Consider the following 22811-nt stretch of genomic DNA (forward strand, 5'->3'; position numbering starts at 1 on the left):
CCGTGAATTATGAGTGCCCCCGAACTGGTATCATTAAAGCCATATTGTAACATTTGCTGAGGGGGACGCCCTCAAAAATTTGTTAAATTCTGGTTTTTACACAATTGTAATGTACTTAAGGGGGTACTACACCCTGGCCAATTTTGTGGCTATTTTTGCATTTTTCTCAAAAATTATAGCCCATTGGTGACAAGTAAGATACGTATATTATAGGGCAAGGACTACAACTACTGCACTGAAAATTCAGCAACTCAAGGCAAGTAGTTATTGATTTATTGATCAAATATTGGTTTCCCTCATTTTTGACTGTAACTCCACAACTGTTGTCTGTGTTGAAATAAAATTTCCAGTGCAGTAGTTGTAGTCCTTGCCCCTATAATATACATATCTTACTTGTCACCAATGCGCTATAATTTTTGAGAAAAATGCAAAAAAAAATAGGCACAAATTGGGCAGGTGTAGTACCCCTTAAGTAAACAAAGATGCCCTGCAAAAATCAAGACTTTAAAGGTGCTGTAGTTTAGTCAATATCCAAGATTTTGAATAAACCGTCTTAATAAGACGGTTTATTATTACGATGGAAATATTAGTCGAACACATGCGATGTTTATAACCAGAGATGTCACACTTCCGGATTTATCCGGATTTCCAGATTTTTGTATGTGCTCCGTATTTAAAAAAAACCCAAAAAATTAAAAAAAAAAAAAAAAATTTAAATTTTTAAAAATTTTTTTGTTGTTTTGGAGTGTCCCTGGCCCGGTCCCTGGACCAAAAACTAAATGCTACAATGTAGGATCATTCATGGTTGACCTACAAAACATATTGTTTGTGTTTCTAATATGCAAAGTGATAATTTGTGTTCATGTCAGGCAGTGGATGCCAAGCACAAATGGTTAATTATTGCTTTATTTTTCTGCTTCACATATATCAAAATCAGCCATATTGGTCTTGTAATAAAGCCAAAAAACATTTTTTAAGAGTGTCTCTTGTGCATAAAAGTATAGAAAACTCGAAACTTTAAAGCATGTTTTCTGGAAGAAGGAAGCACTTTTATTAAAAGTGTAGAACAAGCCAGGAGCTTTGAAATGTTCTTTTTACCCTCTGAAATGGCCTTTCCTGTGGTGCTAAACGTGCAGAAACCATCTGGCTTCGGGGGACCTGGACCCCACCGGGGACCCTTAAGTGGGCCCCCGGACCCCCGGCCATACTGGGCGAGAGCTCCGCTTCGCTTTGCTCGCTCACGCCGCAAGTTCAGGATTTTTTGGGTCAGCCTGTGACATCTCTGATAACACAGTACGTACAAGGCGTCGGGACACACATACAGTAAATAGTAGTAAATTCCGATTTTCTTCGCTTTACCGCACTTCTTCGGCTCAAAATTAAAAGGGGACATATCTGACACAGTAAAAGCTAACATTTTATGGAAAAGAAATACTACCGGTAATCTATTTTTTGTTACATCATGGTTTAAAATCATCAGAGTAGCCACCTTTTACACTTTTCTCCTGTTCATTTTGAGTGGTTTTGGAGTTCTGACAAGAAGGTTAACTTTTATCAGTTATATGCACAAACACATAAATAAATACACATGCAAAAGAGGAAAATCTACCAATAAACCATCAATCCCACACGCATGATTGGCTGGTTTTGGGCATGTGATAGGTCATTAGTTATTTAAGTCATAGGAGAATTGTAGCAAATTTGATTGTGGGTCCCTATACATGTAGTTTGTTAATTACCCACCTGCTGAAATTAAGATTTTTTTTTTCTCTAAAAAAATGCACTTTTTTTTCGGGTTGGAAAGGGATTTTTTTTTTTTTTTTTAAATTAAATTTTGTGAGTTTATCCTGGACTTCCATGCATTGTACTAATTGTACATAGAATTCCATGATTGATTACCCGGCCCAGCCCCCAAATTCTGTGTTAAATATTCACAGCTGGTATGTTGTGGACCAGTGATGTGAAAACCAACAAACACATGGTGGATACGTGCTGTGCGAGCTGATGTGTGCACAATTAGATTCCAATGCTAAAAATAGCCAGTTTACATGCTATATTGTCGCTGGACCCGTCTATGAATAGCAACCACTGTGCAATTATTGACTAGATTCAGTTAGAGCTAGGAGCCCAGATCTATTATTGATTGCAGAATTTCCCACTGACCTGGATGTGAGGGAAGTGGTAGTATTTATTTGTTTGTTTCTTGTTTTCTTCTTTCCATTGATAAGAATTTAAAAATGACTTTTGTGAACAAAACCATGCAAACGTAGGAGTGTGCACATTACTTCACCTGCCTGTGACAAAGTGCATGTTTGTAAGGTTGCATGGGTGATGCAGTTTAGTTTTAGAGTAACATTACTGGTTTAATGTGCTCAGTGGAAACAGATCGGTTTGGAGTGATGCGATGTGGACACTCGGCAACCATGATCCACCTCATGAGGTAGATTAAGCGGTATGATTGACACCTGGTATTTCTGCCAGTAGAAATACAACCCTTATTTCTTTAAGCATCTGCAGATGGCCGGTAAAAATACAGAGTGTTCAGTATAAACACACAGAAAGTGAAAGTGAATAAAGAAATCATAGCTGAAGAATGGAGGGAAAAAGTGAGAGAGGGAAAGAGCAAGATAGAACTTTCTTGTTCATCATCTAGTCTGTTGCCAAGCTCTTAGAATTTGGAGAATTTTAGCAAAAGAATTGACCTTCTCAGTGAAACAAATGAATACCTGAGTGGAAGAAGGGCCCAACTCCATCAAAACTGTTTTTGAGATATTAAGAAAAAACTTAATATTTGGAAAAGTTTTATAGACGGAATGTTTTCATCTTCAGGGGATCTTAAATACATGAACATACAATATAACATACATTCAAAATTATATATGATGTTTCCATGGCAACGGTACAGGTCTCTGGGCCCTTCTTCCACTTATCATGCTTATATGTATACTGCAAGTGCCAGTTCCGTAATCAGATGTGTTATATAAATAGCTACAGAAATTTGATAATTATCCAGTAATTGCACAAGTAGAAGCATGTAAGTTTATTGTAGTGAAAAGCAGATTTCATGGATGAACAAAATTCCTCTTTAACCCAATATTTGTGGAAGAAGGGCCCAACTCCATGGGGTGGGGCCTTTCTTCCATGAAAACCATGATTAAGTGTACAAGGAAGGGACTATTTAGAGTGTGGATTTTGGCTCATCTTTCACACAAAAGGACGAACAGTCTGCTGGCAATAAAATGCTGGGTCTAACTCATTTTTGAAAAAAAAAATGGAGTTGGGCCCTTCTTCCACTCAGGTATTCAAATGATACACTCTATCCCACCAAGCAGTTAAAACTGAAGTAAGATTGATGTATTTTGATAATATTTGCAGGTGAGTTGCTGGGAGCTCTGTGTAAAAGATGCGGTCCAGAGGTATATGAATCATCGAAGGATATCATCTTAGAAGGAGTGCGCTGTAACCTAGAAAGAGCACCACTCAATGAAGCATCACTGGAAGAACAGAATCAGGTCCATGCTCTCACAGAGAAGCTGGCAAGATCACAGAAAGACGAGGTAAGAATTGAAAGATGCTCATCTGCTCATCCTCATATAGGACAAACTGGTCACAAGTTTTAGGTCTTTTGGGGACAAATGTACATCTTCAATTCGAAAGTTCAAAATTTTCAAATGATGGACGGATTTTCCTCCTTTTAATGCTCTGCATGCTAGCCATGCGCTTCAATGGAAAAAGTTCAAGTTTTGAAATATTTTTTCAAAATATCAAGAGCTATCTTAAAAACTACTGAATCAATACTAGGCTTGTTTGTACTCATTTTAATGCATTTTTCATGCTGATTCCAAATATGGTCATGAAAATTTACATTTCTGAAATTTTTGAATTTAAAAACATTTTTTTGAAACTTGTCATCTGCAGTTGACACCTGCATGAAGAGAGTTAAGTATATCATTAGATTTATAAAGTTTACTTCGAGGACTGTTAAATATCAAAAATATCAATTTTTAAAGGATCAGGTATCAATGTTTGAACAGTATTTTTTGTTGGACGAGTGCACATCAGACATTTCAAATTGCATTCTGAATATGAGGAATGTCCTATTTTTGTCTATTTTAGTGTCTAAAATCCATTTGGGTTTGCCTGTCTTTGATTAATCATAATAAATTAAATAAATGTTGGTTTTATTTTCAGGGAGGTGCGTCAGCAGAGCAGATATTTCATGACACAGCAGGTTGGAAAAACTTGGAAACATGGATGAGGTATAACACATTTATTATATAGTCCATTTGCTTTCTTGAGAAATTAAAACTAGAAAAAAAGTGATCAAAAAGGTCCATAAATAAAAAATGGGAAGCAAAAATGTCGATATATCAAAACTAGGGTTCATAAAAGGTCAATAAATCATCTACTGCGCCCCTACAGATACACTGTCTTTGATCGCGCATGATGTATCACACACAGGTGCTGCTACTATTTCGCTCCTATATTTTATAGTTGAGCACTGTATCTAGTGATGGTTTCATTGTAATTTCTTACTATATATAATTTTATTTATAAAATTATGGGCACCTTTGTCTCTATATGCACATACTCCCATTAAAACCCAGCTTTGTATATCCTTGGTACCAAAATTTTCCTGTCGCTTCCCGCTATTTGCGCCGCGAAAATCATTGGACCCTGACTATATTTCTGTTCAAGCCCAGGCATGTTTTTTATATCGCACTCAATTTAATTGCTTCAATTTAATTGCTTCAATTTAATTGCTTCAATTATCACTAAAGATGAAATATATTATTTGTCCCCACAGTACTATAATGATGAAATTGACTGATAATAATCTCCTCTCTAAGTGATATGAAGGAGGAATAGAAAATATTCTGGCTAAAAATTTGAAATATAACCACACTGCTGGTAATTTTTTTAATTATATTTTTTAATTATTTCTTCTTTTGCCTGGGTTACTCATTCAGTGGATGTTACAAGGTATCCTCTGTTCTTCCATGAGGACCAGGGGTCACATTAAAATATACATCAAAATAATTTAACAAAATATTTAAATATATAGGATGCATAAATATATAAGCATACACAATCATGAACTTAAAATGGGCAACTAACCCATATTTACAATAACCAACACAGTGCATCAAATTTAAATATAAAGAAATTTTATCAAATATAAAATTGAAAATGAAAAATTTGCAAGCAAAAACCAAACAAAAAAGAAAAGATTTCAGATTTCCATGATACTAGCCAAAATACAACATAAAAGGCATGATTTTGAAAAAAAAATTATACAGTTAATGATTTTAAGACAAATATAACAAGAAAGTTCACCATTTACATGTAGTAATTGAGTTAAATAAACATATTTCACAAACTATAGAAGACTTGAAGATTTAAAAACACTAAAAATTGATATACATGTAGTGAGAAATTACACCAGCATTTCAATTATAAAAATATACACATTTGAAAACTTTAAAAAAAAATAAAAAATTGCTACTTATTACACAAGTGGTCGTTTACACTAAAGGATATTGCTAATATTAAAATGGAAGTGCTGGTTGGTATTGGATATTATTATTATTATATTGGATATATTGGTATTATTATTTTCATCAGCAAATAAGGAGGTTGTCATGGTGACCATGATAATTAAGAGAACACAATGCTGCTGATAGCCTTTTGGATTCATGCACAATTGCTCATTTTTCCAATTTACTGAAATTATTAACAGTAGGGTACAGTTAAAATGAGAGATTGTGTAAACCATAGATTGATTGAAGTCATGTGACTCAAAATCACTGATACACGGTTGTGTGCACACATCTTTCAAAGAACCTAATCTTAAAGAAAACTTAAAGATTTCACAAAATGTTGAGTTTTGTTTTTGGACATACATCTTTAGAAAAGTGTGTAAAAATACTACTTTACAGAATAGGAACAGAAAAAAGAAAAATTAAGGGATTCACGATATGTACAATTGGTTAGTAGGAACAGGGCTAACATTGTAACATTCCATCTTCATGACAATAAGTACATATGCATGTAGTGCACAAAATTTGCAATTCTTACACTTTAAAATGGAAGATGCTGAGATGCACACAGCATATCACAGTTGCTCTTATGATCTTTTGGGCCACATGGAGTAACTAGAGAGATTGCGATGTTACATACGTGATGCATGGACCGTGCATTTATACAATGTTCAAAACGGCATTAAATATTGCTAGTCTCGGTTCTAAGCTGGATTGTGCTCATTCGTCACGAAGGAGAACAAGGCGGCTGGAACAAGCTGATCAATAGAGGGCGATGCGATTGAAAATTTAATGATCATCAATTCCGCAGCCTACTTCTATGTATACAGCATGCTTTTGACTTTGACTAAAAACCAAGGTAAACATGCTGCTTAAAATTTATTGTATTTCAGTTCTTCCCAAATATTATAGTTGACAAAAAATCTAATATTTTGGTAGATTAAAGACCGATGCATCCAAATATCATGGCTTTACTTTCAAAATGAGACTTCTTCATGGTGAAAATTAGGCATGTTGCATGAACCTCGACATGCTGTAAAAATTGGCATACCGTATTTCGTCAAATAGTCGCCCCCCCCTCAAATAAACGCCCCCACCACTTTTTTCAATCAATCAAGATGTTTAAAAATTCGATATTTCCATGCTATCTTGTGTAGTAAGCTTACCAAGTTGCTCACATGGTCGCAGTAGCAGCAATAAATGGCGAAAATCTGCATTCGAACCCGGAAGTGAACCAAAAGTCAGTGTCAAAAGGTCATAGTTCGTCATTTTAGCGTGACTTTTAAGCTTACCTAATGATTTTAACGGGAATTTTCGTGCTAAAAATGACCTCTAATAAACGCCCCCCTTGGGAAAATGTAACGCTTCGGGCGTTTATTCGACAATACGGTATTTCAACGCCAGCCGACGTTTTATACGATGTTGGTGTTTAAAATTTGAAATCGCAATGTCATTTTTTATACGTAAAGTATCACACACATTTCACGTCTCTGCATATGAACATTAGGCGCGAACGCCCCCATTAAATGGGTGCCCCCATTAAATTTCGCAAAAAAAAGGAGAGGAGAGGAGAGAAAGGGAAAAAGGAGAAAAAGAGAAGAGAAAAGTTAAATAATTGCATGTATAGGCAATCAATCGTGGGTTGGGTCGATCGTGAGTATAATAATTAATAGGCCTAGGCCTGTGATTATATTTAGGCATTGATTGAAGATGGATTCTTGGCCCAAACGCCAATGGAAATTATTGCAGGCCCGCTGATATGCAGGGCCTATCACATTTTGGCACCAATCCATGTATGCTTTAGTAATCATGAGTCTCAATTCTATGTGTCAGTGCAGTAAACCAGTGGACCACATTTAAAATTTTGCAAATTGAATTTTTGGGTTTTTGATCTAAAATTTTATACGCAATAATAGTGCCAAAATGGTCCACCAAATGGCGACTGCTATTGGCAGCCGACGCTAGATGTAGTTCCAACATTGATCTTGGAGTTGCCAGTCTGTTTTCCTTCAAGGGATTTTCTTGATCCCTGATTCAAGAACTCATCAAATATGTGAGATACTATTGTCTGTCCAATTAACTTAGACACCCAGTTTTTGTTACTTATTTGAAAAAATATACACTTTCAAAGAAAGTCATAAAAGAAAAGTGTTAACATTCGCTGAGACCTAACGGGATTTTTGTGTTTCCAAAGAATTGAGTGAGTGTTTACCAGAAATTCTATTGAAATTGGAAGGTTTTTCTCAACACTTTAAAAATAATCCGGTAGAAGTTGGGTACCATTATTTTGGAAGGTCTCATTATACAGATTTGTAGGTATGGTGATTTTGGATAGTGAATGGATGAATAGTAAATTAATTATACTCCTCGCCAAAAACATTTATAAAAATGAAAAATATAATTCAGGTCATAAAATCCAGACAGTGTTTCTAATTGGCATATATTTATTCTTAGTGTATTAACTCAGTGATCCCAGCTGTCCCTCAACCAATTACAACAATTCGGCGCGGTATTTGAATCTTCTTCTGTGCATGCTTTTGGCTTGGCACAATTCTAAGAAAATACAAATTGTATGCCATATCAGAGAAGATGATAAAAGAGGAGGTCGCTCGCTGCCCACATCAAATAAATAATGTGTGCATCCGCCTATTGATGGAAATAATGATCTAATCCGATTGATCAACTAATACGATAAGTGGCTTTGTGAGTCACGACTGTCTAGCTCTAAACAGCGCATGCCCGGACATCAATTTGTTACGTCAGTTGACCGCGAAATATAGTTTCTGTATTGTTTGGCATGACCGACTGCTGATGTTGACCTGAGATCCCTGTGAAAAAGACCCTCATTTTGGATCCAAATAGCATTTTTGGACACGTTTGGACACAAAACGGGAGTATATGGAAAAACTGACACGAGTTTGAATTACTGATTACACTAGTTTTAAGTTTCCGTAAACTGCCGCAAATATTCAAATGCTTATCATTTAAATTTCTTTTCCTTTGACCTTATATTAATTTTACTGGAAAATTTATTATGCTTGACTTTCCATAACTTAACAAAACTTTTGATTTTTTTAATGGGAGTTGCGATATATATGATGCTTTTTCATTCGTTTAAAAATCATGGTCACCCTGGTTAGTATTATTTTTCTTTAAAGAAAAAAAAGCATGATTTGACTTGAAATTGGGAATTTAACGATGTACTTCCGTGTGTGGAATATTTTCTCCACTAAGAGAACTACCGAATCAGTCGAGTGTGTGTCGGATGAACAGATTACCACAAAGGAAGTTTCAAGTGGTATTTTAAGTACCCCAAACAAAGAAAAGTGAATGGAGGTTAACTGTGGGTAATCGGATTATATGTTCGAGCGATCTCCTCTTTTCTCATCTTCTCTGGCCATATGAATGTTCTGATGTTATCGGTGAGGAGTATAATTCACAATACACTCCAGACGCATAGTAACTTGCCCTATTATTTGTTATAATGCACCAACTGTGACATCTTTTGAGTTATAGAGGTGGTGCATGAAATTATTTATTGGCTTCAAACAAAGGATTTGAACCGGTGTCCTTCACCCAAATCATGGCACAGTGTAGTCCATTCAATCAAATATTGTCATCAACCTATTTGATCGTAGTGTATTTGTTATGCGTGTGACGACCTCTCGCGGTAGATTGCAAACATGCTTTTGTTGAATGCATTTGAGTAGACCGCTATTATTGTGAATTAGTAAAAGGATCAAAGAAAAAAGGGTGGAATCACTGATCAATATGCATGATTACAATGTTCAAACACCCCTGACTGTAAATAGATTATCCCATCAAAAGTTTCAAGTCATTAGGAATATTCGGCTGGACCCAGATATCTTGCTGTAAATTGGTAAAAATTGAATAAAAGTAGACAAGGAAGAATATTTTTTTATCGCTTTACTAATAATTTCTGTTAGGTCTGACCGTGTTTAGCCACTTTTCTTTCATGACTTTTTGCCAAAGTGAAAACTTTTCGAAATATATCCTAAAAACCGGGTGTCTAAGTTATTTGGACAGACAATAGTAGTTGGTACTGACTCCTTCGTCTCTATTCATGGTGGTACCCCTCCTCTTTCTTATTTCTATAGCCTCCTTTATCCAGCGAGTGTATCTATTTTGCTCTGTGCCAATCCCAGCTTCCCCCCATCCAAAATAGATACACTACTGATAAGGCAACAGGTGTTGTTGAAACATACACAAGCAAGTGAACATCGTGGATGAGATACTAAGAACCTACTGAACCTTATTGCTTGTTTGTTCATTCCAATATCCCAGGTGTTTACAGTCTGTAATTGAAGGATGTGGACAATATTTCCTTCCTCATGTCACCCAGGATCTCCTAGATCTCGTATTCCAAGCTCTTACCCATACCAATCGTTTTGTCAGGGAGACTGGTTATTATGTATGTGGTACGTTGGTTAGCTGCAGCACAATGGAAGGTAGGTTTTCTTAACTTTTTTGTCTCGCATGATAATGCATGGCTGTATATATAGGTCATTTGAGGTCAACTTGTAAAATCTGCGGAAAATATGAAAACTAAATTGTCTGAAGTGAATATTTACCTTTTACTTCTGTTATCAAAAGTAATTGCGAAACAGGTGGTCGCGAAAGTAGGCGAGACTTGTGGTTTGAGAATCGCCTTGTTTTGTCCCCCAGTGTACTTGCTAATACAGATAGCAAAAAAATTAAGGTACCAGTTATGTTCACCCCTGTATATTCTAAACAAATGAAGAGCTTTGTTTCAAAACCCCTTACATCCACTTGAGCAATTTTGAGAACACATCAAAAAATCATCAAAAAAATCACTGATATAAGGAGGTTTTCAACAAAAGCAGTTTTTTGCGGGATGCTCATCCTACCCAAGCATCCCGCCAAAAACTGCTTTTGTTGAAAAACCCCTTATATCAGTGATTTGTTTTGATGATTTTTTGATGTTCTCAAAATTGCTCAAGTGGATGTAAGGGGTTTTGAAACAAAGCTCTTCAAATAACAAATAATTATATGTCCTAATCATACCGGCAGCTAAAACCTGGTCCCTTTAGCTCTGATTAAGACCTCATCTCATTTGTTGAAAGCGTTTAAAAGAATTCAAGAAATGGTGAACGAAAACCCAAGAAGGAAACAAAATCAAAAGTTGCATTTTATTGATCTAATCTATGGAATCACATGCTACACGTCACTAGCTGCCAGAGAAGTATGGTAGTCTATTGCTCAGCTTGCCTTTTCTGCGGGCTTAATGGGTTATCCCGGCTTGTCATTTTTTGTCTGTGTGTCCTGATCCTAATGGCTTTGTGGCTGATTAATTTAAGCTTTAAATAATTTGTCACATTGATGTACTTAGTAATGATTTTTCTGTCTCTATAATTTGTTTTTGTATTCTTATGATATTGCCAAATAAGAAACAAACAAACATTGACTTGAGTGCCCTTGTTAATGAGCAACATACACGGAGCTTTGTGATCACTTCAAGAGCAGCATTCAGTGTTGACCAACGCTTTGACGCATAATCGTCCGATCAAATTATCCGTTTGTTGTAATGTTTGTCAGATGATTGGGTACAATTACCGAATAGGGTGCAACTTGCTAGACTTGAGTCCAGTCCTCGTTTACAGAGTTTAGGGTTAGGGTTTAGGGTTGGGGTAGGGCAGTCTTGTAATAAGACTAGTAGAGTTGCACCCTATTCGGCAATCGCTCCGATGATTGAATAGTTGATGATTGAAAGTATAGTTTAGAATCTTTTAAGATGGAACATTCTAACAAATGTGTGTGGGAGCTTTTTGAATCAAACTAGTACTTGTTTTTACCTTAAAAGATTACAAATATCAATCATTTTCTTAAAAAGGTTTTATTCTAGAGAGTCAATTCCATGAAAATGGTAAAACCCGATACTGATAAATAGCACTGTACTAGTATATCAGAAGGAAAAAATAAAACTAGTCACAATTTGACTATCCCTGTTTTTAAGTATGTTTGGTTTTGTTGCATGATATGCAGGTGCTGAGGATCACATGGAATCGGATGATGGTATCATGACAGATGATAATGAAATACTACAACATGGGGAGCAATTTGCAAGACATCTAGCTGAAGGACTGGCTGATAATTGGAGTCAGGTAAGTAGCCTGTCTGCAATTGTGTGTATGGCATAATACACACCCTGTCTCACACTTCCGTATTTAAAAAAAAAAAAAGAAGAGGAAATGCATTTGACAAAGAGTCATCAATGGGATTTGAACCTGGGCCCTCAGTATGATCAGGCCTTGAAAAAATGTTAATTTCCCGGGAAGCAAGCTAAATTTCCAACAATTTATAGCATGTTTTTATACACAAAAAAGACACAATTTCCCTCCAAAACCAGAATTTCCCTCCAAACACCAACATTTCCTGGGAGTGAGCTTCCCAAATTCCCCACTTTTTCGAGCCATGAGTATGATAAAGCATAGTCCTTACCACTAGACCAGCAAGGGATGAGCTTCCAGGGAGGCAATTTTATTCCTACTGAAGCTTTACGGAATAAATCGCATTGGGATTACTATTTGTCATAGTGAGTTTATTAAAGACCTTGAGGAACCCAAGTAGGTGCTTTATTTAATTTATTATTCAGACATTAGGTGCTAGTGAAAATACTTTGAGGTACCGGTACATAAGTAAGTGCATATTTATAGCATATTATTCGGAAAAGGTTTCTTGAAAAAGTGCACAAGTGCATAATAGTTGGGGATGCAAGAGGGGCTACTTTTACCCCTTCTGTGATTTTAATAACCATTTGTTTTTGGTATCTATTGCCAGATTTGGCAGGTTCCCAAAATTAATAAGTGGATGCATAGAGATCAAATTTCAAAATTTGAAATTGACATCATATTTTATTTCTTGCTCCTGTGTTTTATATGTGTTTTATGTATTTAAAGTTCCACACAATTGGCTGGTTTTTTTCCGTGCATATCCGTGTAATTTGCTTTTTTTTTTTGTGCAATTTGCTTTTTTTCTGTGCAATTTGCTATTTTTTTCTGCACAAACCATTGGACCCTACTGATGCCCGCTCATAATGACCAGGCTTGGTATGTGCCTCTGGTTGTGAATTGAAACAGGGATAATTGAATAGTCGGGATAGGCGACTGAAATCATGTGACGAAACCGGAATAGCCTAGGTCTAGACAATAGATGGCCATTAGCGGCCATTTTGTTTCCTATATGATGTTATTCACATGTCGTTTGCAATTTTTAAATTATATTTTGAGTATACAATATATTCTGTAGTAAATCAATCAAATGACGGTGATTGTTCAGGTATTGGCTTGATAGAATTAAACTGTCTGACCAGCTAGTATTCTCCTTCGCCATCAGTGTGATTCCAGTCATCACTCCACATATTGTGTTGCGAAGGTGAAGCAGACTAAAGCTGTATTGACGAACACACATGCGTTAAAAATGATGTAGCCTAGGTCCAGCATTGTTGTAACCCATTGACGTGGCATTGCTCTTATGAACTTTCACCGCCCTGATTGAAACCCTGGGCTTACTGACTTTTGTGATATTTGCAGGTGCGATTGGCAGCATCAGTGGCTACTAGAAAGTTCTTGCTTGCATTACCTGATGGAGAAGCTAGAGAGAGATTTAATGCCATATTGCTGCCTAGGATGTGTCTTAACAGGTAACATCATTACTTGCCTTAATTCCTCTATTATGTTAAGCCTGGCAGGCTGACAGTGGCGGCGCCAGGAAATTTTTTTTTTTGGGGGGGGGGGACAAAGTGAATTTCAGGGGGGGGGGCAAAATTGGCAAATTTTTCGCAAAATTGCCGCAAAAAGTGGAATTTTAAGTGGTTTGGGGAGTTTTGCCTCAAAAGTGGGAGGGCAAACTGGGGTGGGGCAAGAAAAATATTGGGGGGGGGAAATGCCCCTCAATAGCCGCCACTGATTGCTGAATACACATCACAAGCTGTATTGGAATAAGAGTTAGCATTAGAGGTAGGGATGGAATTAGGTTTACTTAGGTAGCACAGTAATATGTCAAATCCCATGGACCTTGACATGTTTTGCTGTTACCTAGGTAAGAAAAGGTTTGTTTTTTTGGGTTTTTTTTTTATTCCCAACTTTTTTCATGGTATTTGGAGAAAAAAAACTGATTTTCACCGAATTTTTCTGGAAAAACTAAAAAAAAATTTTTGAAATAAAAAAATTCTGCATTTCTTTTTTTCCCAAATCTCACGAATTTACAAATGCGCGCGCGAGCTTTGAGACAAACCTTTTTTTTTTTTTTTTTTGGCCTTATTATAGAGATGATATTATATATTTTGTTTCTGGAAGATGTGAACTATTTCTACTATCCACTATAAGAAGCAATGCTTTCAAACCACAGAGAAGAGAGAGAGAGAGAGAGCACTATATAAATAGTGGGAACTGGGAAGTAATGAGTATTGGCCCCTAAACTAAATACAAGACTTGTGGGAATAAATTAGAGTCCGAAGTTTACCGTTTTCTCAAATCCATTTTCCGTGTTGTAATCCGTATTGTAAAATCTGTAAATCCATGTTTTATGAATAAAGCTTAAAATGTATAAAGAATGATTATGAATGATTAATGTCACAATAAAATGTTCAATATCGCGATCAATATGCTCTGATTGGAATATTCTCACGATAATAGGCCGACTGTTACGATGTTTGGATGGATAGGGGGTTCATACATTGTACCATGGTAATATACCTTTATTTCGGTAGTATTAAACAGTATTTTTATCATAAAATTGACACACACAACTCAAGATTGTTTTTAGCATTTATTTCTCTTATCTTTTAACAATTTTTGTCACATCATTCAAAGATGTCATTTTCCGTGTTGTACCTCCGATTCCGTGATTTTTTTCCATTTTCCGTAAAACAGTAACTTCGGACTCTAGAATAAATGAAGGGCAACACTTTTAACATTAAAGTGGAGGAGAGAAAGTGAAATGTGATGATGCATAGCATGCCTACTTGATAAGATTGCCCATCAAGAAAAAGGGCTCAACACTCCTATTTTGTGTTGAGTGCAATGTAAATTAATAAACATGACAACTTGATATTGGATGCTGGCATCGTTTTCCTAAGAAGTTCATCTTAATTATCTTAACCTTTAAGAACATTGATGAAAAAACCTTAAGAAATATAAGGAAAAGAGGAAAAGTAGTAACAAGTATGCATAAACATGCAATCACCCACACAAAACTCTATGGCAACCAGACTTGCTTGCTCCAATTATGTAGATTAAAATCGGTGGTTGAGGATATTTTTTGTGATGTATATATTTTCTGATGAGCACTGTACAGGGTGTCATGAGTGAGTGATAAAATAATAGCTATAAAACTGTAACTGAGTTACATTTATGATATTTTCATCAGTACTTTTCAATATTAAAAAAAAAAGGAAAGAAAGAAAAATACAAAAGACAAAATATTGATTTACTATTACTATAATCATTATCTTTGTAGGATTGGTGCAAATTGTAAACTTATTTTAAATAGCTATAGTCAAGGGATTTAATATTGTTGTTCTGATAAACCTGGATAATATTGTGGAAGCTTATCCAGGCTGCCATGGTTTGTTTGATGTAGGAGGATAAGGGCACACCTGTGAATGTTCATTTGATGCTTTAGTCAACAACAAAATGTTTGCAAAAGTTCAGCATCCATTATGAACATTTCTTTTGTTTGTAAAGCATGAATTGATTTTGATCAAATGTGTGAGCACCAGCAGAAAATGGTTATTATTGTACTGTAAAATACTGTAAATCAATTTTGGTCAATTTAATAATAATTGATAATTTTTCCTATTATTTAAACACCCTGTACATAAAGTAATTAGATTCAGTGAATTGAAATAGTGATCTTAAATTTAAAGTATGTTTTCTTATATAGGTAATGGGGGATTAAAATTAAATTCAGTAATTACTTAAAGCCATATGTACAATTTCTGTCAAATTTTAATTTGGTTATTCTTTACCCAAAATGCTGAAATAATATTAGAAATAACTGCTGGGAAAGGATTTGGTCCATTTTAAGCATAAATAACAAGGTAAAGTGAAAAACCCCACTGGCTATTTTGGATGTGTTATCTACTGGCTATTTTGGATGTGTTATGGGAGTTTTATGGGTGATTTAAAGTCATAATTATGACTTTATGTCAAAATTGCTCTGTTGACCTACAAACAAAACAAATTTGACTGATTCTATTTTGGACTTGTGTAAACATTATAAATATGCCAAAAAAAATAAACCAATTTTCTATTATAATTTCGTACATTAAGGCTTTCAGGGCTTTGGTCACCCACCTTTGCACATTAGTTTTGTGAGACCTGAGAGCATATCACACACACCAAATTGCATTATTCCATGTTAATGTTTAATTTTCAATAGGTACTATGTTGCAGAAGGTGTAAGGATATATTCACAGGAAACTTGGAGGGCAGTGACAGGGACACAGGGAAAAAGAATGGTGGAAGAATACATTTGTGATGTGGTAAGTAAATACAATTTATTACTGCTGACTCGTATAATTTCGACATCTATCTCTACCAGGTGAAAATATCAGGTTATTCTATATCAAATCATTGAATATATCGTCGGCCGTATCACTTAGTGATGTATTCGACATTTTTAACATATTTGAGAAAATTGGTACATTAGTTTGTTATGTTCTACTCTACTTATTCCCCAAAAAACATGCCACAAAGTGGCTTAATTGGTGAGATATTAATTAATTTAATTATGTTGTATTTGCAGAACCTTGAAATGTCTGTATCACATAACGACATATTTGCCGATCATCTATACTGCGCAAGCCCAATATGTCGTATACATCTGCAATTTGAAGAATTTGCTGTTTTACGTAGTGACATATTTGCATGATGTATTTGTACGACTTTGTCATTGCACAGTAAAATTGCTGTTTTGTCCTTTTCACATAGCCGTAGGCGCACTCATGGACAAACTCAGTTGTGACCCTTTGACTTAATAAAACTGCCACCACATTTGTAATTTAAATGTTTTTTCATTGGTTTTTTCACCGAATAAAGATGGTTCTTAGGAATTTGCAACAACAATTTGAAACAGACTTTTTATTTTTGAGATATGAAACTTTAAAATTGGGTAAATTTATTTTTGGCCACCCTATATTATATGATGTTATTGCATAATTATGTCTCATCAGTTTCAATTTGTGTGCTTATTTTTGTAGGTACAATACTACGTAGCACAAACAGAAGCAGATAATCATGCAGTGAGGGAAGCAGCTTGTGCCTGTATAGCAGAGTTAGGCTCAAAGGTTGGTTCTATGGCAGTCACTTGATTAGGCCAAAAAAAAAAGTTTGTCTCAAAGCTCGCGCGCGCATTTGTAAAATCGTGAGATTTGGAAAAAAAGAAATGCAGATTTTTTTTTTTATTTCAAATTTTTTTTAGTTTTTTTTAGTTTTTCAAGAAAAATTCGGCAAAAATCAGATTTTTTTCTCCAAATACCATGAAAAAGTTGGGAATAAAAAAAAATCGTGATTTCGCATTTGTTTTCAAACCACTCGTGAGCTTTGAGACAAACCATTATTTTTTTTGGCCTTATCACTTGTAAATGTGTTCAGATATACATGGATGATAATTGGGCCATTCCATTTAAAATTCACACTACCCCTGTGGAAGATTTAGCTAAAGTCTTCCACAGAGGGAGTATGAGTTTTGAATACAATAGACAATTGGGTAACTTCCATTTGAAATATTCACTCCAGTTGTGTAAGATATGGGTAAAGCCATAACACAGGGGGAGTATGGGTTTCAAAATGATTAACCCTGATCAATTAAATTTGAAAAACATACTCCCTTTATGGAAGATATTTCCAAAATTTTCCACAGGGGTAGTGTGGATTTTAAATGGAACAGCCCATTGTCAGACTTCAGCTGACTTCAATCTTAATGAGATCTTTTTCACTCTGTTTAAAAAAGACCCGTATGTCTGTCTGAAGCCACAACTATTTATGGACAAAATGAGTTGCAAATTAGCTCAGAGGTAAAGAACAGTATTGATTTTATTTCATACAGGTATCTACTCTAAACTAAATCATTTGTTGCAGGTTTGTTCTGGTGGTTGTTTGTTTCTATGTGGATGGTTTGGGTTTTTTCATGAAAATTTTAATGTTTGGTTTTGATCCCCCTGGCTTCAGCCATAAAAGGGATCCTGGGATGGTATATTTCCTTCTGTGTGTGTAGGGGTGTGTATGTAGAGGTGTATGTGTGTATTCCATTTTGATTAAGGTTTTTGTCTCGCCTGATAAGGCAGGAGACTATATAATCACTTTTCCGTGCAGGGGTGTGTATGTGTGTGTGTATGTGACAAATTTGGTTAAAGTTTTGGTTAAAGTTTGCTTTCCGCCTATTTTCTCGGAGACTACGAGTCGCACGTTCCTCAAACTTGGTGGGTGAGTGCATCTTGACCCGAGACAGAACCGGTTTGTATTGGTTAGTGGGTCAAGGTCACTGAGGTCATCTAGGGGTCATCTGAGGTCAAATTAGTAAAACTGTCATATGTCCATGACACTTGGTGGGTCCATTCAACATTTAAAGCCAAATTTTTGGAAGGTCATTTCGAGGTCACCAGAGGTCATCTGAGGTCAAATTAGTAAAAACTGTCGTATGGGCATGAAACTTGGTGGGTACAGTCAACATTTAAAGCCACATTTTTGGAAGGTCATTTCGAGGTCACCAGGGGTCATCTGAGGTCAAATTAGTAAAAACTGTTGGATGGGCATGAAACTTGGTGGGTACAGTCAACATTTAAAGCCAAATTTTTGGAAGGTCATTTCGAGGTCACCAGGGGTCATTTGGGGTCAAAGTAGTAAAAACAACCGTATGGGCATGAAACTTGGTGGGTACAGTCAACATTTTAAGCCAAATTTTTGGAAGGTCATTTTGAGGTCACCAGGGGTCATTTGAGGTCAAATTAGTAAAAACAGTTGTATGGGCATGAAACTTGGTGGGTACAGTCAACATTTTGAGCCTAATTTTTGGAAGGTCATTTCGAGGTCACCAGGGGTCATCTGAGGTCAAATTAGTAAAAACTGTTGCATGGGCATGACACTTGGTGGGTACAGTCACCATCAGCCAGATAATCGTGCCCAGCCGATAACCGCCAAATTCATTTACCTCTACCAAAAGTAATTGAAAAAGCAGGTGGTCGCAAAAGCAGGCGAGACTCGTGGTTCGAGAACCGCCTTGTTAAATATTTTCCCCCATGTATCTGGATATACGTATGAGGTACAGTGAAGTTAATTGGTAGGGATAGCAGGGCCAAAGGTTCTCAACCTGATTAGACCTTCAGCGTCAATATGCTAAGTAGCTGATTTGCATAATTTATGGTACAGTGACATAAATTGCATTTGGTAAGTGGTCACAGGTCCAAAGGTTCTTAACCTGATTGGATCTTCAGTGCAAAATATGCTTTTTTAAAAGTTTTTTTGAGAATGGAGAACAGAATGCACTAAAATTAAAAATATACTGGGCCCACTCACATGAAACAAACTGTTTTAGACATAATTGTGTTATATTTACGATGAGTTTTCAAAAGAGTAAAAACTCCTAGCTGTACTTTTTTCCAATACTGACTGATCCTATATTCCTTCACCAGATTGACTCTGATGTTGTACGTCCTTATGTGAATGTTCTATTGAAAGCCTTGTTAGTATGCTTCAAAGACGACAGCTGGCCAGTCAGGGATGCAGCTTGCATTGCTTGTGGCAACTTTGTGCTGTGTTTTCCTGATGAAGCGAGGTAAGGAGTGGAGGCACTACAGGGGTGGGGGGGGGTGGAAGGGGAAGGGTGGGTGAGGGGTAGAGTCAGGGATGCAGCTTGCATTGCTTGTGGCAACTTTGTGCTGTGTTTTCCTGATGAAGCGAGGTAAGGAGTGGAGGCACTACAGGGGTGGGGTGGGGGAGGGGTGGAAGGGTGGGTGAGGGGGAGAGTCAGGGATGCAGCTTGCATTGCTTGTGGCAACTTTGTGCTGTGTTTTCCTGATGAAGCGAGGTAAGGAGTGGAGGCATTACAGGGGAGGGGGGGGAAGGGTGGGTGAGGGGGAGAGTCAGGGATGCAGCTTGCATTGCTTGTGGCAACTTTGTGCTGTGTTTTCTTGATGAAGCGAGGTAAGGAGTGGAGGCACTACAGGGGTGGGGGAGGGGGTGGAAGGGTGGGTGGGGGAGAGTCAGGGATGCAGCTTGCGTTGCTTGTGGCAACTTCGTGCTGTGTTTTCCTGATGAAGCGAGGTAAGGAGTGGAGGCACTACAGGGGTGGGGGTGGGTTGAAGGGTGGGTGAGGGGGAGAGTCAGGGATGCAGCTTGTGGCAAACTTTGTGCTGTGTTTTCCTGATGAAGCGAGGTAAGGAGTGGAGGCACTACAGGGGTGGGGGGGGGGGGTTGAAGGGTGGGTGAGGGGAGAGTCAGGGATGCAGCTTGCGTTGCTTGTGGCAACTTCGTGCTGTGTTTTCCTGATGAAGCTAGGTAAGGAGTGGATGCACTACAGGGGTGGGGGTGGAAGGGTGGGTGAGGGGGAGAGACAGGGATGCAGCTTGCATTGCTTGTGGCAACTTTGTGCTGTGTTTTCCTGATGAAGCGAGGTAAGGAGTGGAGGCATTACAGGGGAGGGGGTGGAAGGGTGGGTGAGGGGGAGAGTCAGGGATGCAGCTTGCATTGCTTGTGGCAACTTTGTGCTGTGTTTTCTTGATGAAGCGAGGTAAGGAGTGGAGGCACTACAGGGGTGGGGGAGGGGGTGGAAGGGTGGGTGGGGGAGAGTCAGGGATGCAGCTATGCGTTGCTTGTGGCAACCGTGCTGTGTTTTCCTGATGAAGCGAGGTAAGGAGTGGAGGCACTACAGGGGTGGGGGGGGTTGAAGGGTGGGTGAGGGGGAGAGTCAGGGATGCAGCATTTGTGGCAAACTTTGTGCTGTGTTTTCCTGATGAAGCGAGGTAAGGAGTGGAGGCACTACAGGGGTGGGGGAGGGGGTTGAAGGGTGGGTGAGGGGAGAGTCAGGGATGCAGCTTGCATTGCTTGTGGCAACTTCGTGCTGTGTTTTCCTGATGAAGCTAGGTAAGGAGTGGATGCACTACAGGGGTGGGGGTGGAAGGGTGGGTGAGGGGGAGAGACAGGGATGCAGTTTGCATTGCTTGTGGCAACTTTGTGCTGTGTTTTCCTGATGAAGCGAGGTAAGGAGTGGAGGCACTACAGGGGTGGGGGTGGAAGGGTGGGTGAGGGGGAGAGTCAGGGATGCAGCTTGCATTGCTTGTGGCAACTTTGTGCTGTGTTTTCCTGATGAAGCGAGGGCAAGAGGTAGTCATGTACAAAAGAAGAGAAGTAGCATTACATAAATTAATACTTTTTGATATGGTTACCCATTATAGTCATTGTATGTGACCAGATCTGATCCAATCAGGCTAAAGTCAGCAGTAATGAAACTGAGATATAGAGTGGCAAAATGTAAGGAGAAAAAACAATAAAAACATAAGAAAGTAGACGTATTAAAGGTTCATAACTTTGCAAAGTTTTCAAGAAAAATGGGGATTCAACATCAGTAAGTGTAGGTACTGAATAAGTTAGTAATGGTAGTAACTCAATTTTCAAATTTCCGACTTTGGCCTCGGTGGATCAAATCGGTTCACATATTATATGTCAAGAATTAAGTTTAAAAAAATCCTTTAAGAAGAAAAGGAATGGGCAACTGAAATGGATAAAACTGTATTTTTTTATGTTATGTTTGTGGTGTATATATTAAGCATGAAAGCTAATACATTATCTTACATAACACTTTCTTTGTACTCCTCTTCTTTGCCCAATGCAGGCCAAGTATGGAGGCATTATATCCACTGTTCTTTGCTAATCTAGCTGATTTCATACCATCAGTAAGGCAAGGTTCTGCAGTAGCTTTAGCCAATGTGGCAAAGGCATATGGTAAGTGTACCAAACATTGACATTTTGATTTGAAATACTATTGAAAATAAAAAGATTTGTTTGCTTGTCCATAGACCACTTTTAATAGATGGATCGGTCGGTCGGTAAAAGGTTTTTTTTTTTTCTTCAAAATTCATAGTGACCAGCCATAGCAACATTCTTGCATTCTCCCTCAGATATATGGCTAAGGACTGGAGGCATGATCTGAAAAACTCCTTTCTCAAATGCACAGTTCAGCTACATTGAGGTCTATTGGAAATTGAGGAGATGTGACGGAGCAGTTGTGTTATATTGGTTTATCGGATGGTGGGGAAAATGAACTTGAGACACAAAAAAGAACTTTTTCAAGCTTCTTTGAGATTCAAGATTATTGATGAAAGTAGTAAAAAACTAGTTTTTCGTTCGTAAATTTTGTTCGAGAATAATTGGCTAAAATTATTTGCTTTGTTACTGCGTGCCGCAATAATAAAGTCCCAAATTACGTTCTTGTAAATTCACACAAGCTTACGCCAGTCACGCATTGCGCAACTAGCATAAGTGCTGCTCCCAAATGTGTGCACACCATTCTATACCAATGCACAATGGTCTTAGTCTCATTTTTTCACCAATTATAAGCGGAATTATAGTTTCTCCCATAATTCATAAGATGTCTGCTACCAAACCAAACTAAAGCATGTGTCAATTTTGTTAGCATATCTATGGTCTTAGTCACTTTACAGTAAAGCGCTTATATCATGTGATTTTATTTTTACAGGAGACGAAGCCATCGCCAATTTATTTAGTAAGATTCAGGAAGGTATCGCTGGTCTGGAGAATCAGCCCAACACAACAGAGAAATACAGTGAGTTTGATTCCGTGCCAGCACAGTTTGGTGTCGTCAAAAGGTTACGAGACAATGACATGGAGCTTCACAGTGATAAACAGGTACCAGAAAATCACTTATAATTCTTCAAGGTTGTCACAGTATAAAAGAGTACCACCATACTGGTAATCTCACCGACTCATGGGAAGTATTGTGGCCTAATGGTTAGGATGCAAGCTGGATAATCCAGCATGGAAGTGGTTACGTAATTCTCTTGGTTACTAGATCACGGTATTTTGGTATGTCTTCGAGTGCAATATACTTTGTGTGGTGATTGTTTCGATCATGGTTCATTACTCAAGCGCATTATCCCGTTGACATAGTAACATTACGTAACTTCGCTGGCGAATTGAAAGCTTGCGGATTCGAGCCCACCACAGCCAGTGTGTTGCATCCTTGGGAAAGAAGGCTTAATTCCTGATTGATTCA

The 22811-nt window shown here is 37.4% G+C and overlaps 1 protein-coding gene across 1 annotated transcript in view; it reads left to right on the top strand.

Moving 5' to 3' along the window:
- The window catches only part of LOC140153486 (uncharacterized), a 35641-nt gene that overhangs the window by 7313 nt on the left and 5517 nt on the right, over nt 1-22811 (top strand). The window contains exons 2-11 of the mRNA XM_072176249.1: nt 3376-3557; nt 4192-4259; nt 9846-10009; nt 11565-11683; nt 13112-13221; nt 15963-16065; nt 16783-16869; nt 19213-19355; nt 21411-21520; nt 22275-22444. Coding sequence (XP_072032350.1) covers nt 3376-3557; nt 4192-4259; nt 9846-10009; nt 11565-11683; nt 13112-13221; nt 15963-16065; nt 16783-16869; nt 19213-19355; nt 21411-21520; nt 22275-22444 — 1256 coding nt within the window. The remainder of the gene's footprint in view (nt 1-3375; nt 3558-4191; nt 4260-9845; nt 10010-11564; nt 11684-13111; nt 13222-15962; nt 16066-16782; nt 16870-19212; nt 19356-21410; nt 21521-22274; nt 22445-22811) is intronic.

This window comes from Amphiura filiformis, chromosome 5 (genome assembly GCF_039555335.1).
Source record: "Amphiura filiformis chromosome 5, Afil_fr2py, whole genome shotgun sequence".
Lineage (NCBI taxonomy): Eukaryota > Metazoa > Echinodermata > Ophiuroidea > Amphilepidida > Amphiuridae > Amphiura > Amphiura filiformis.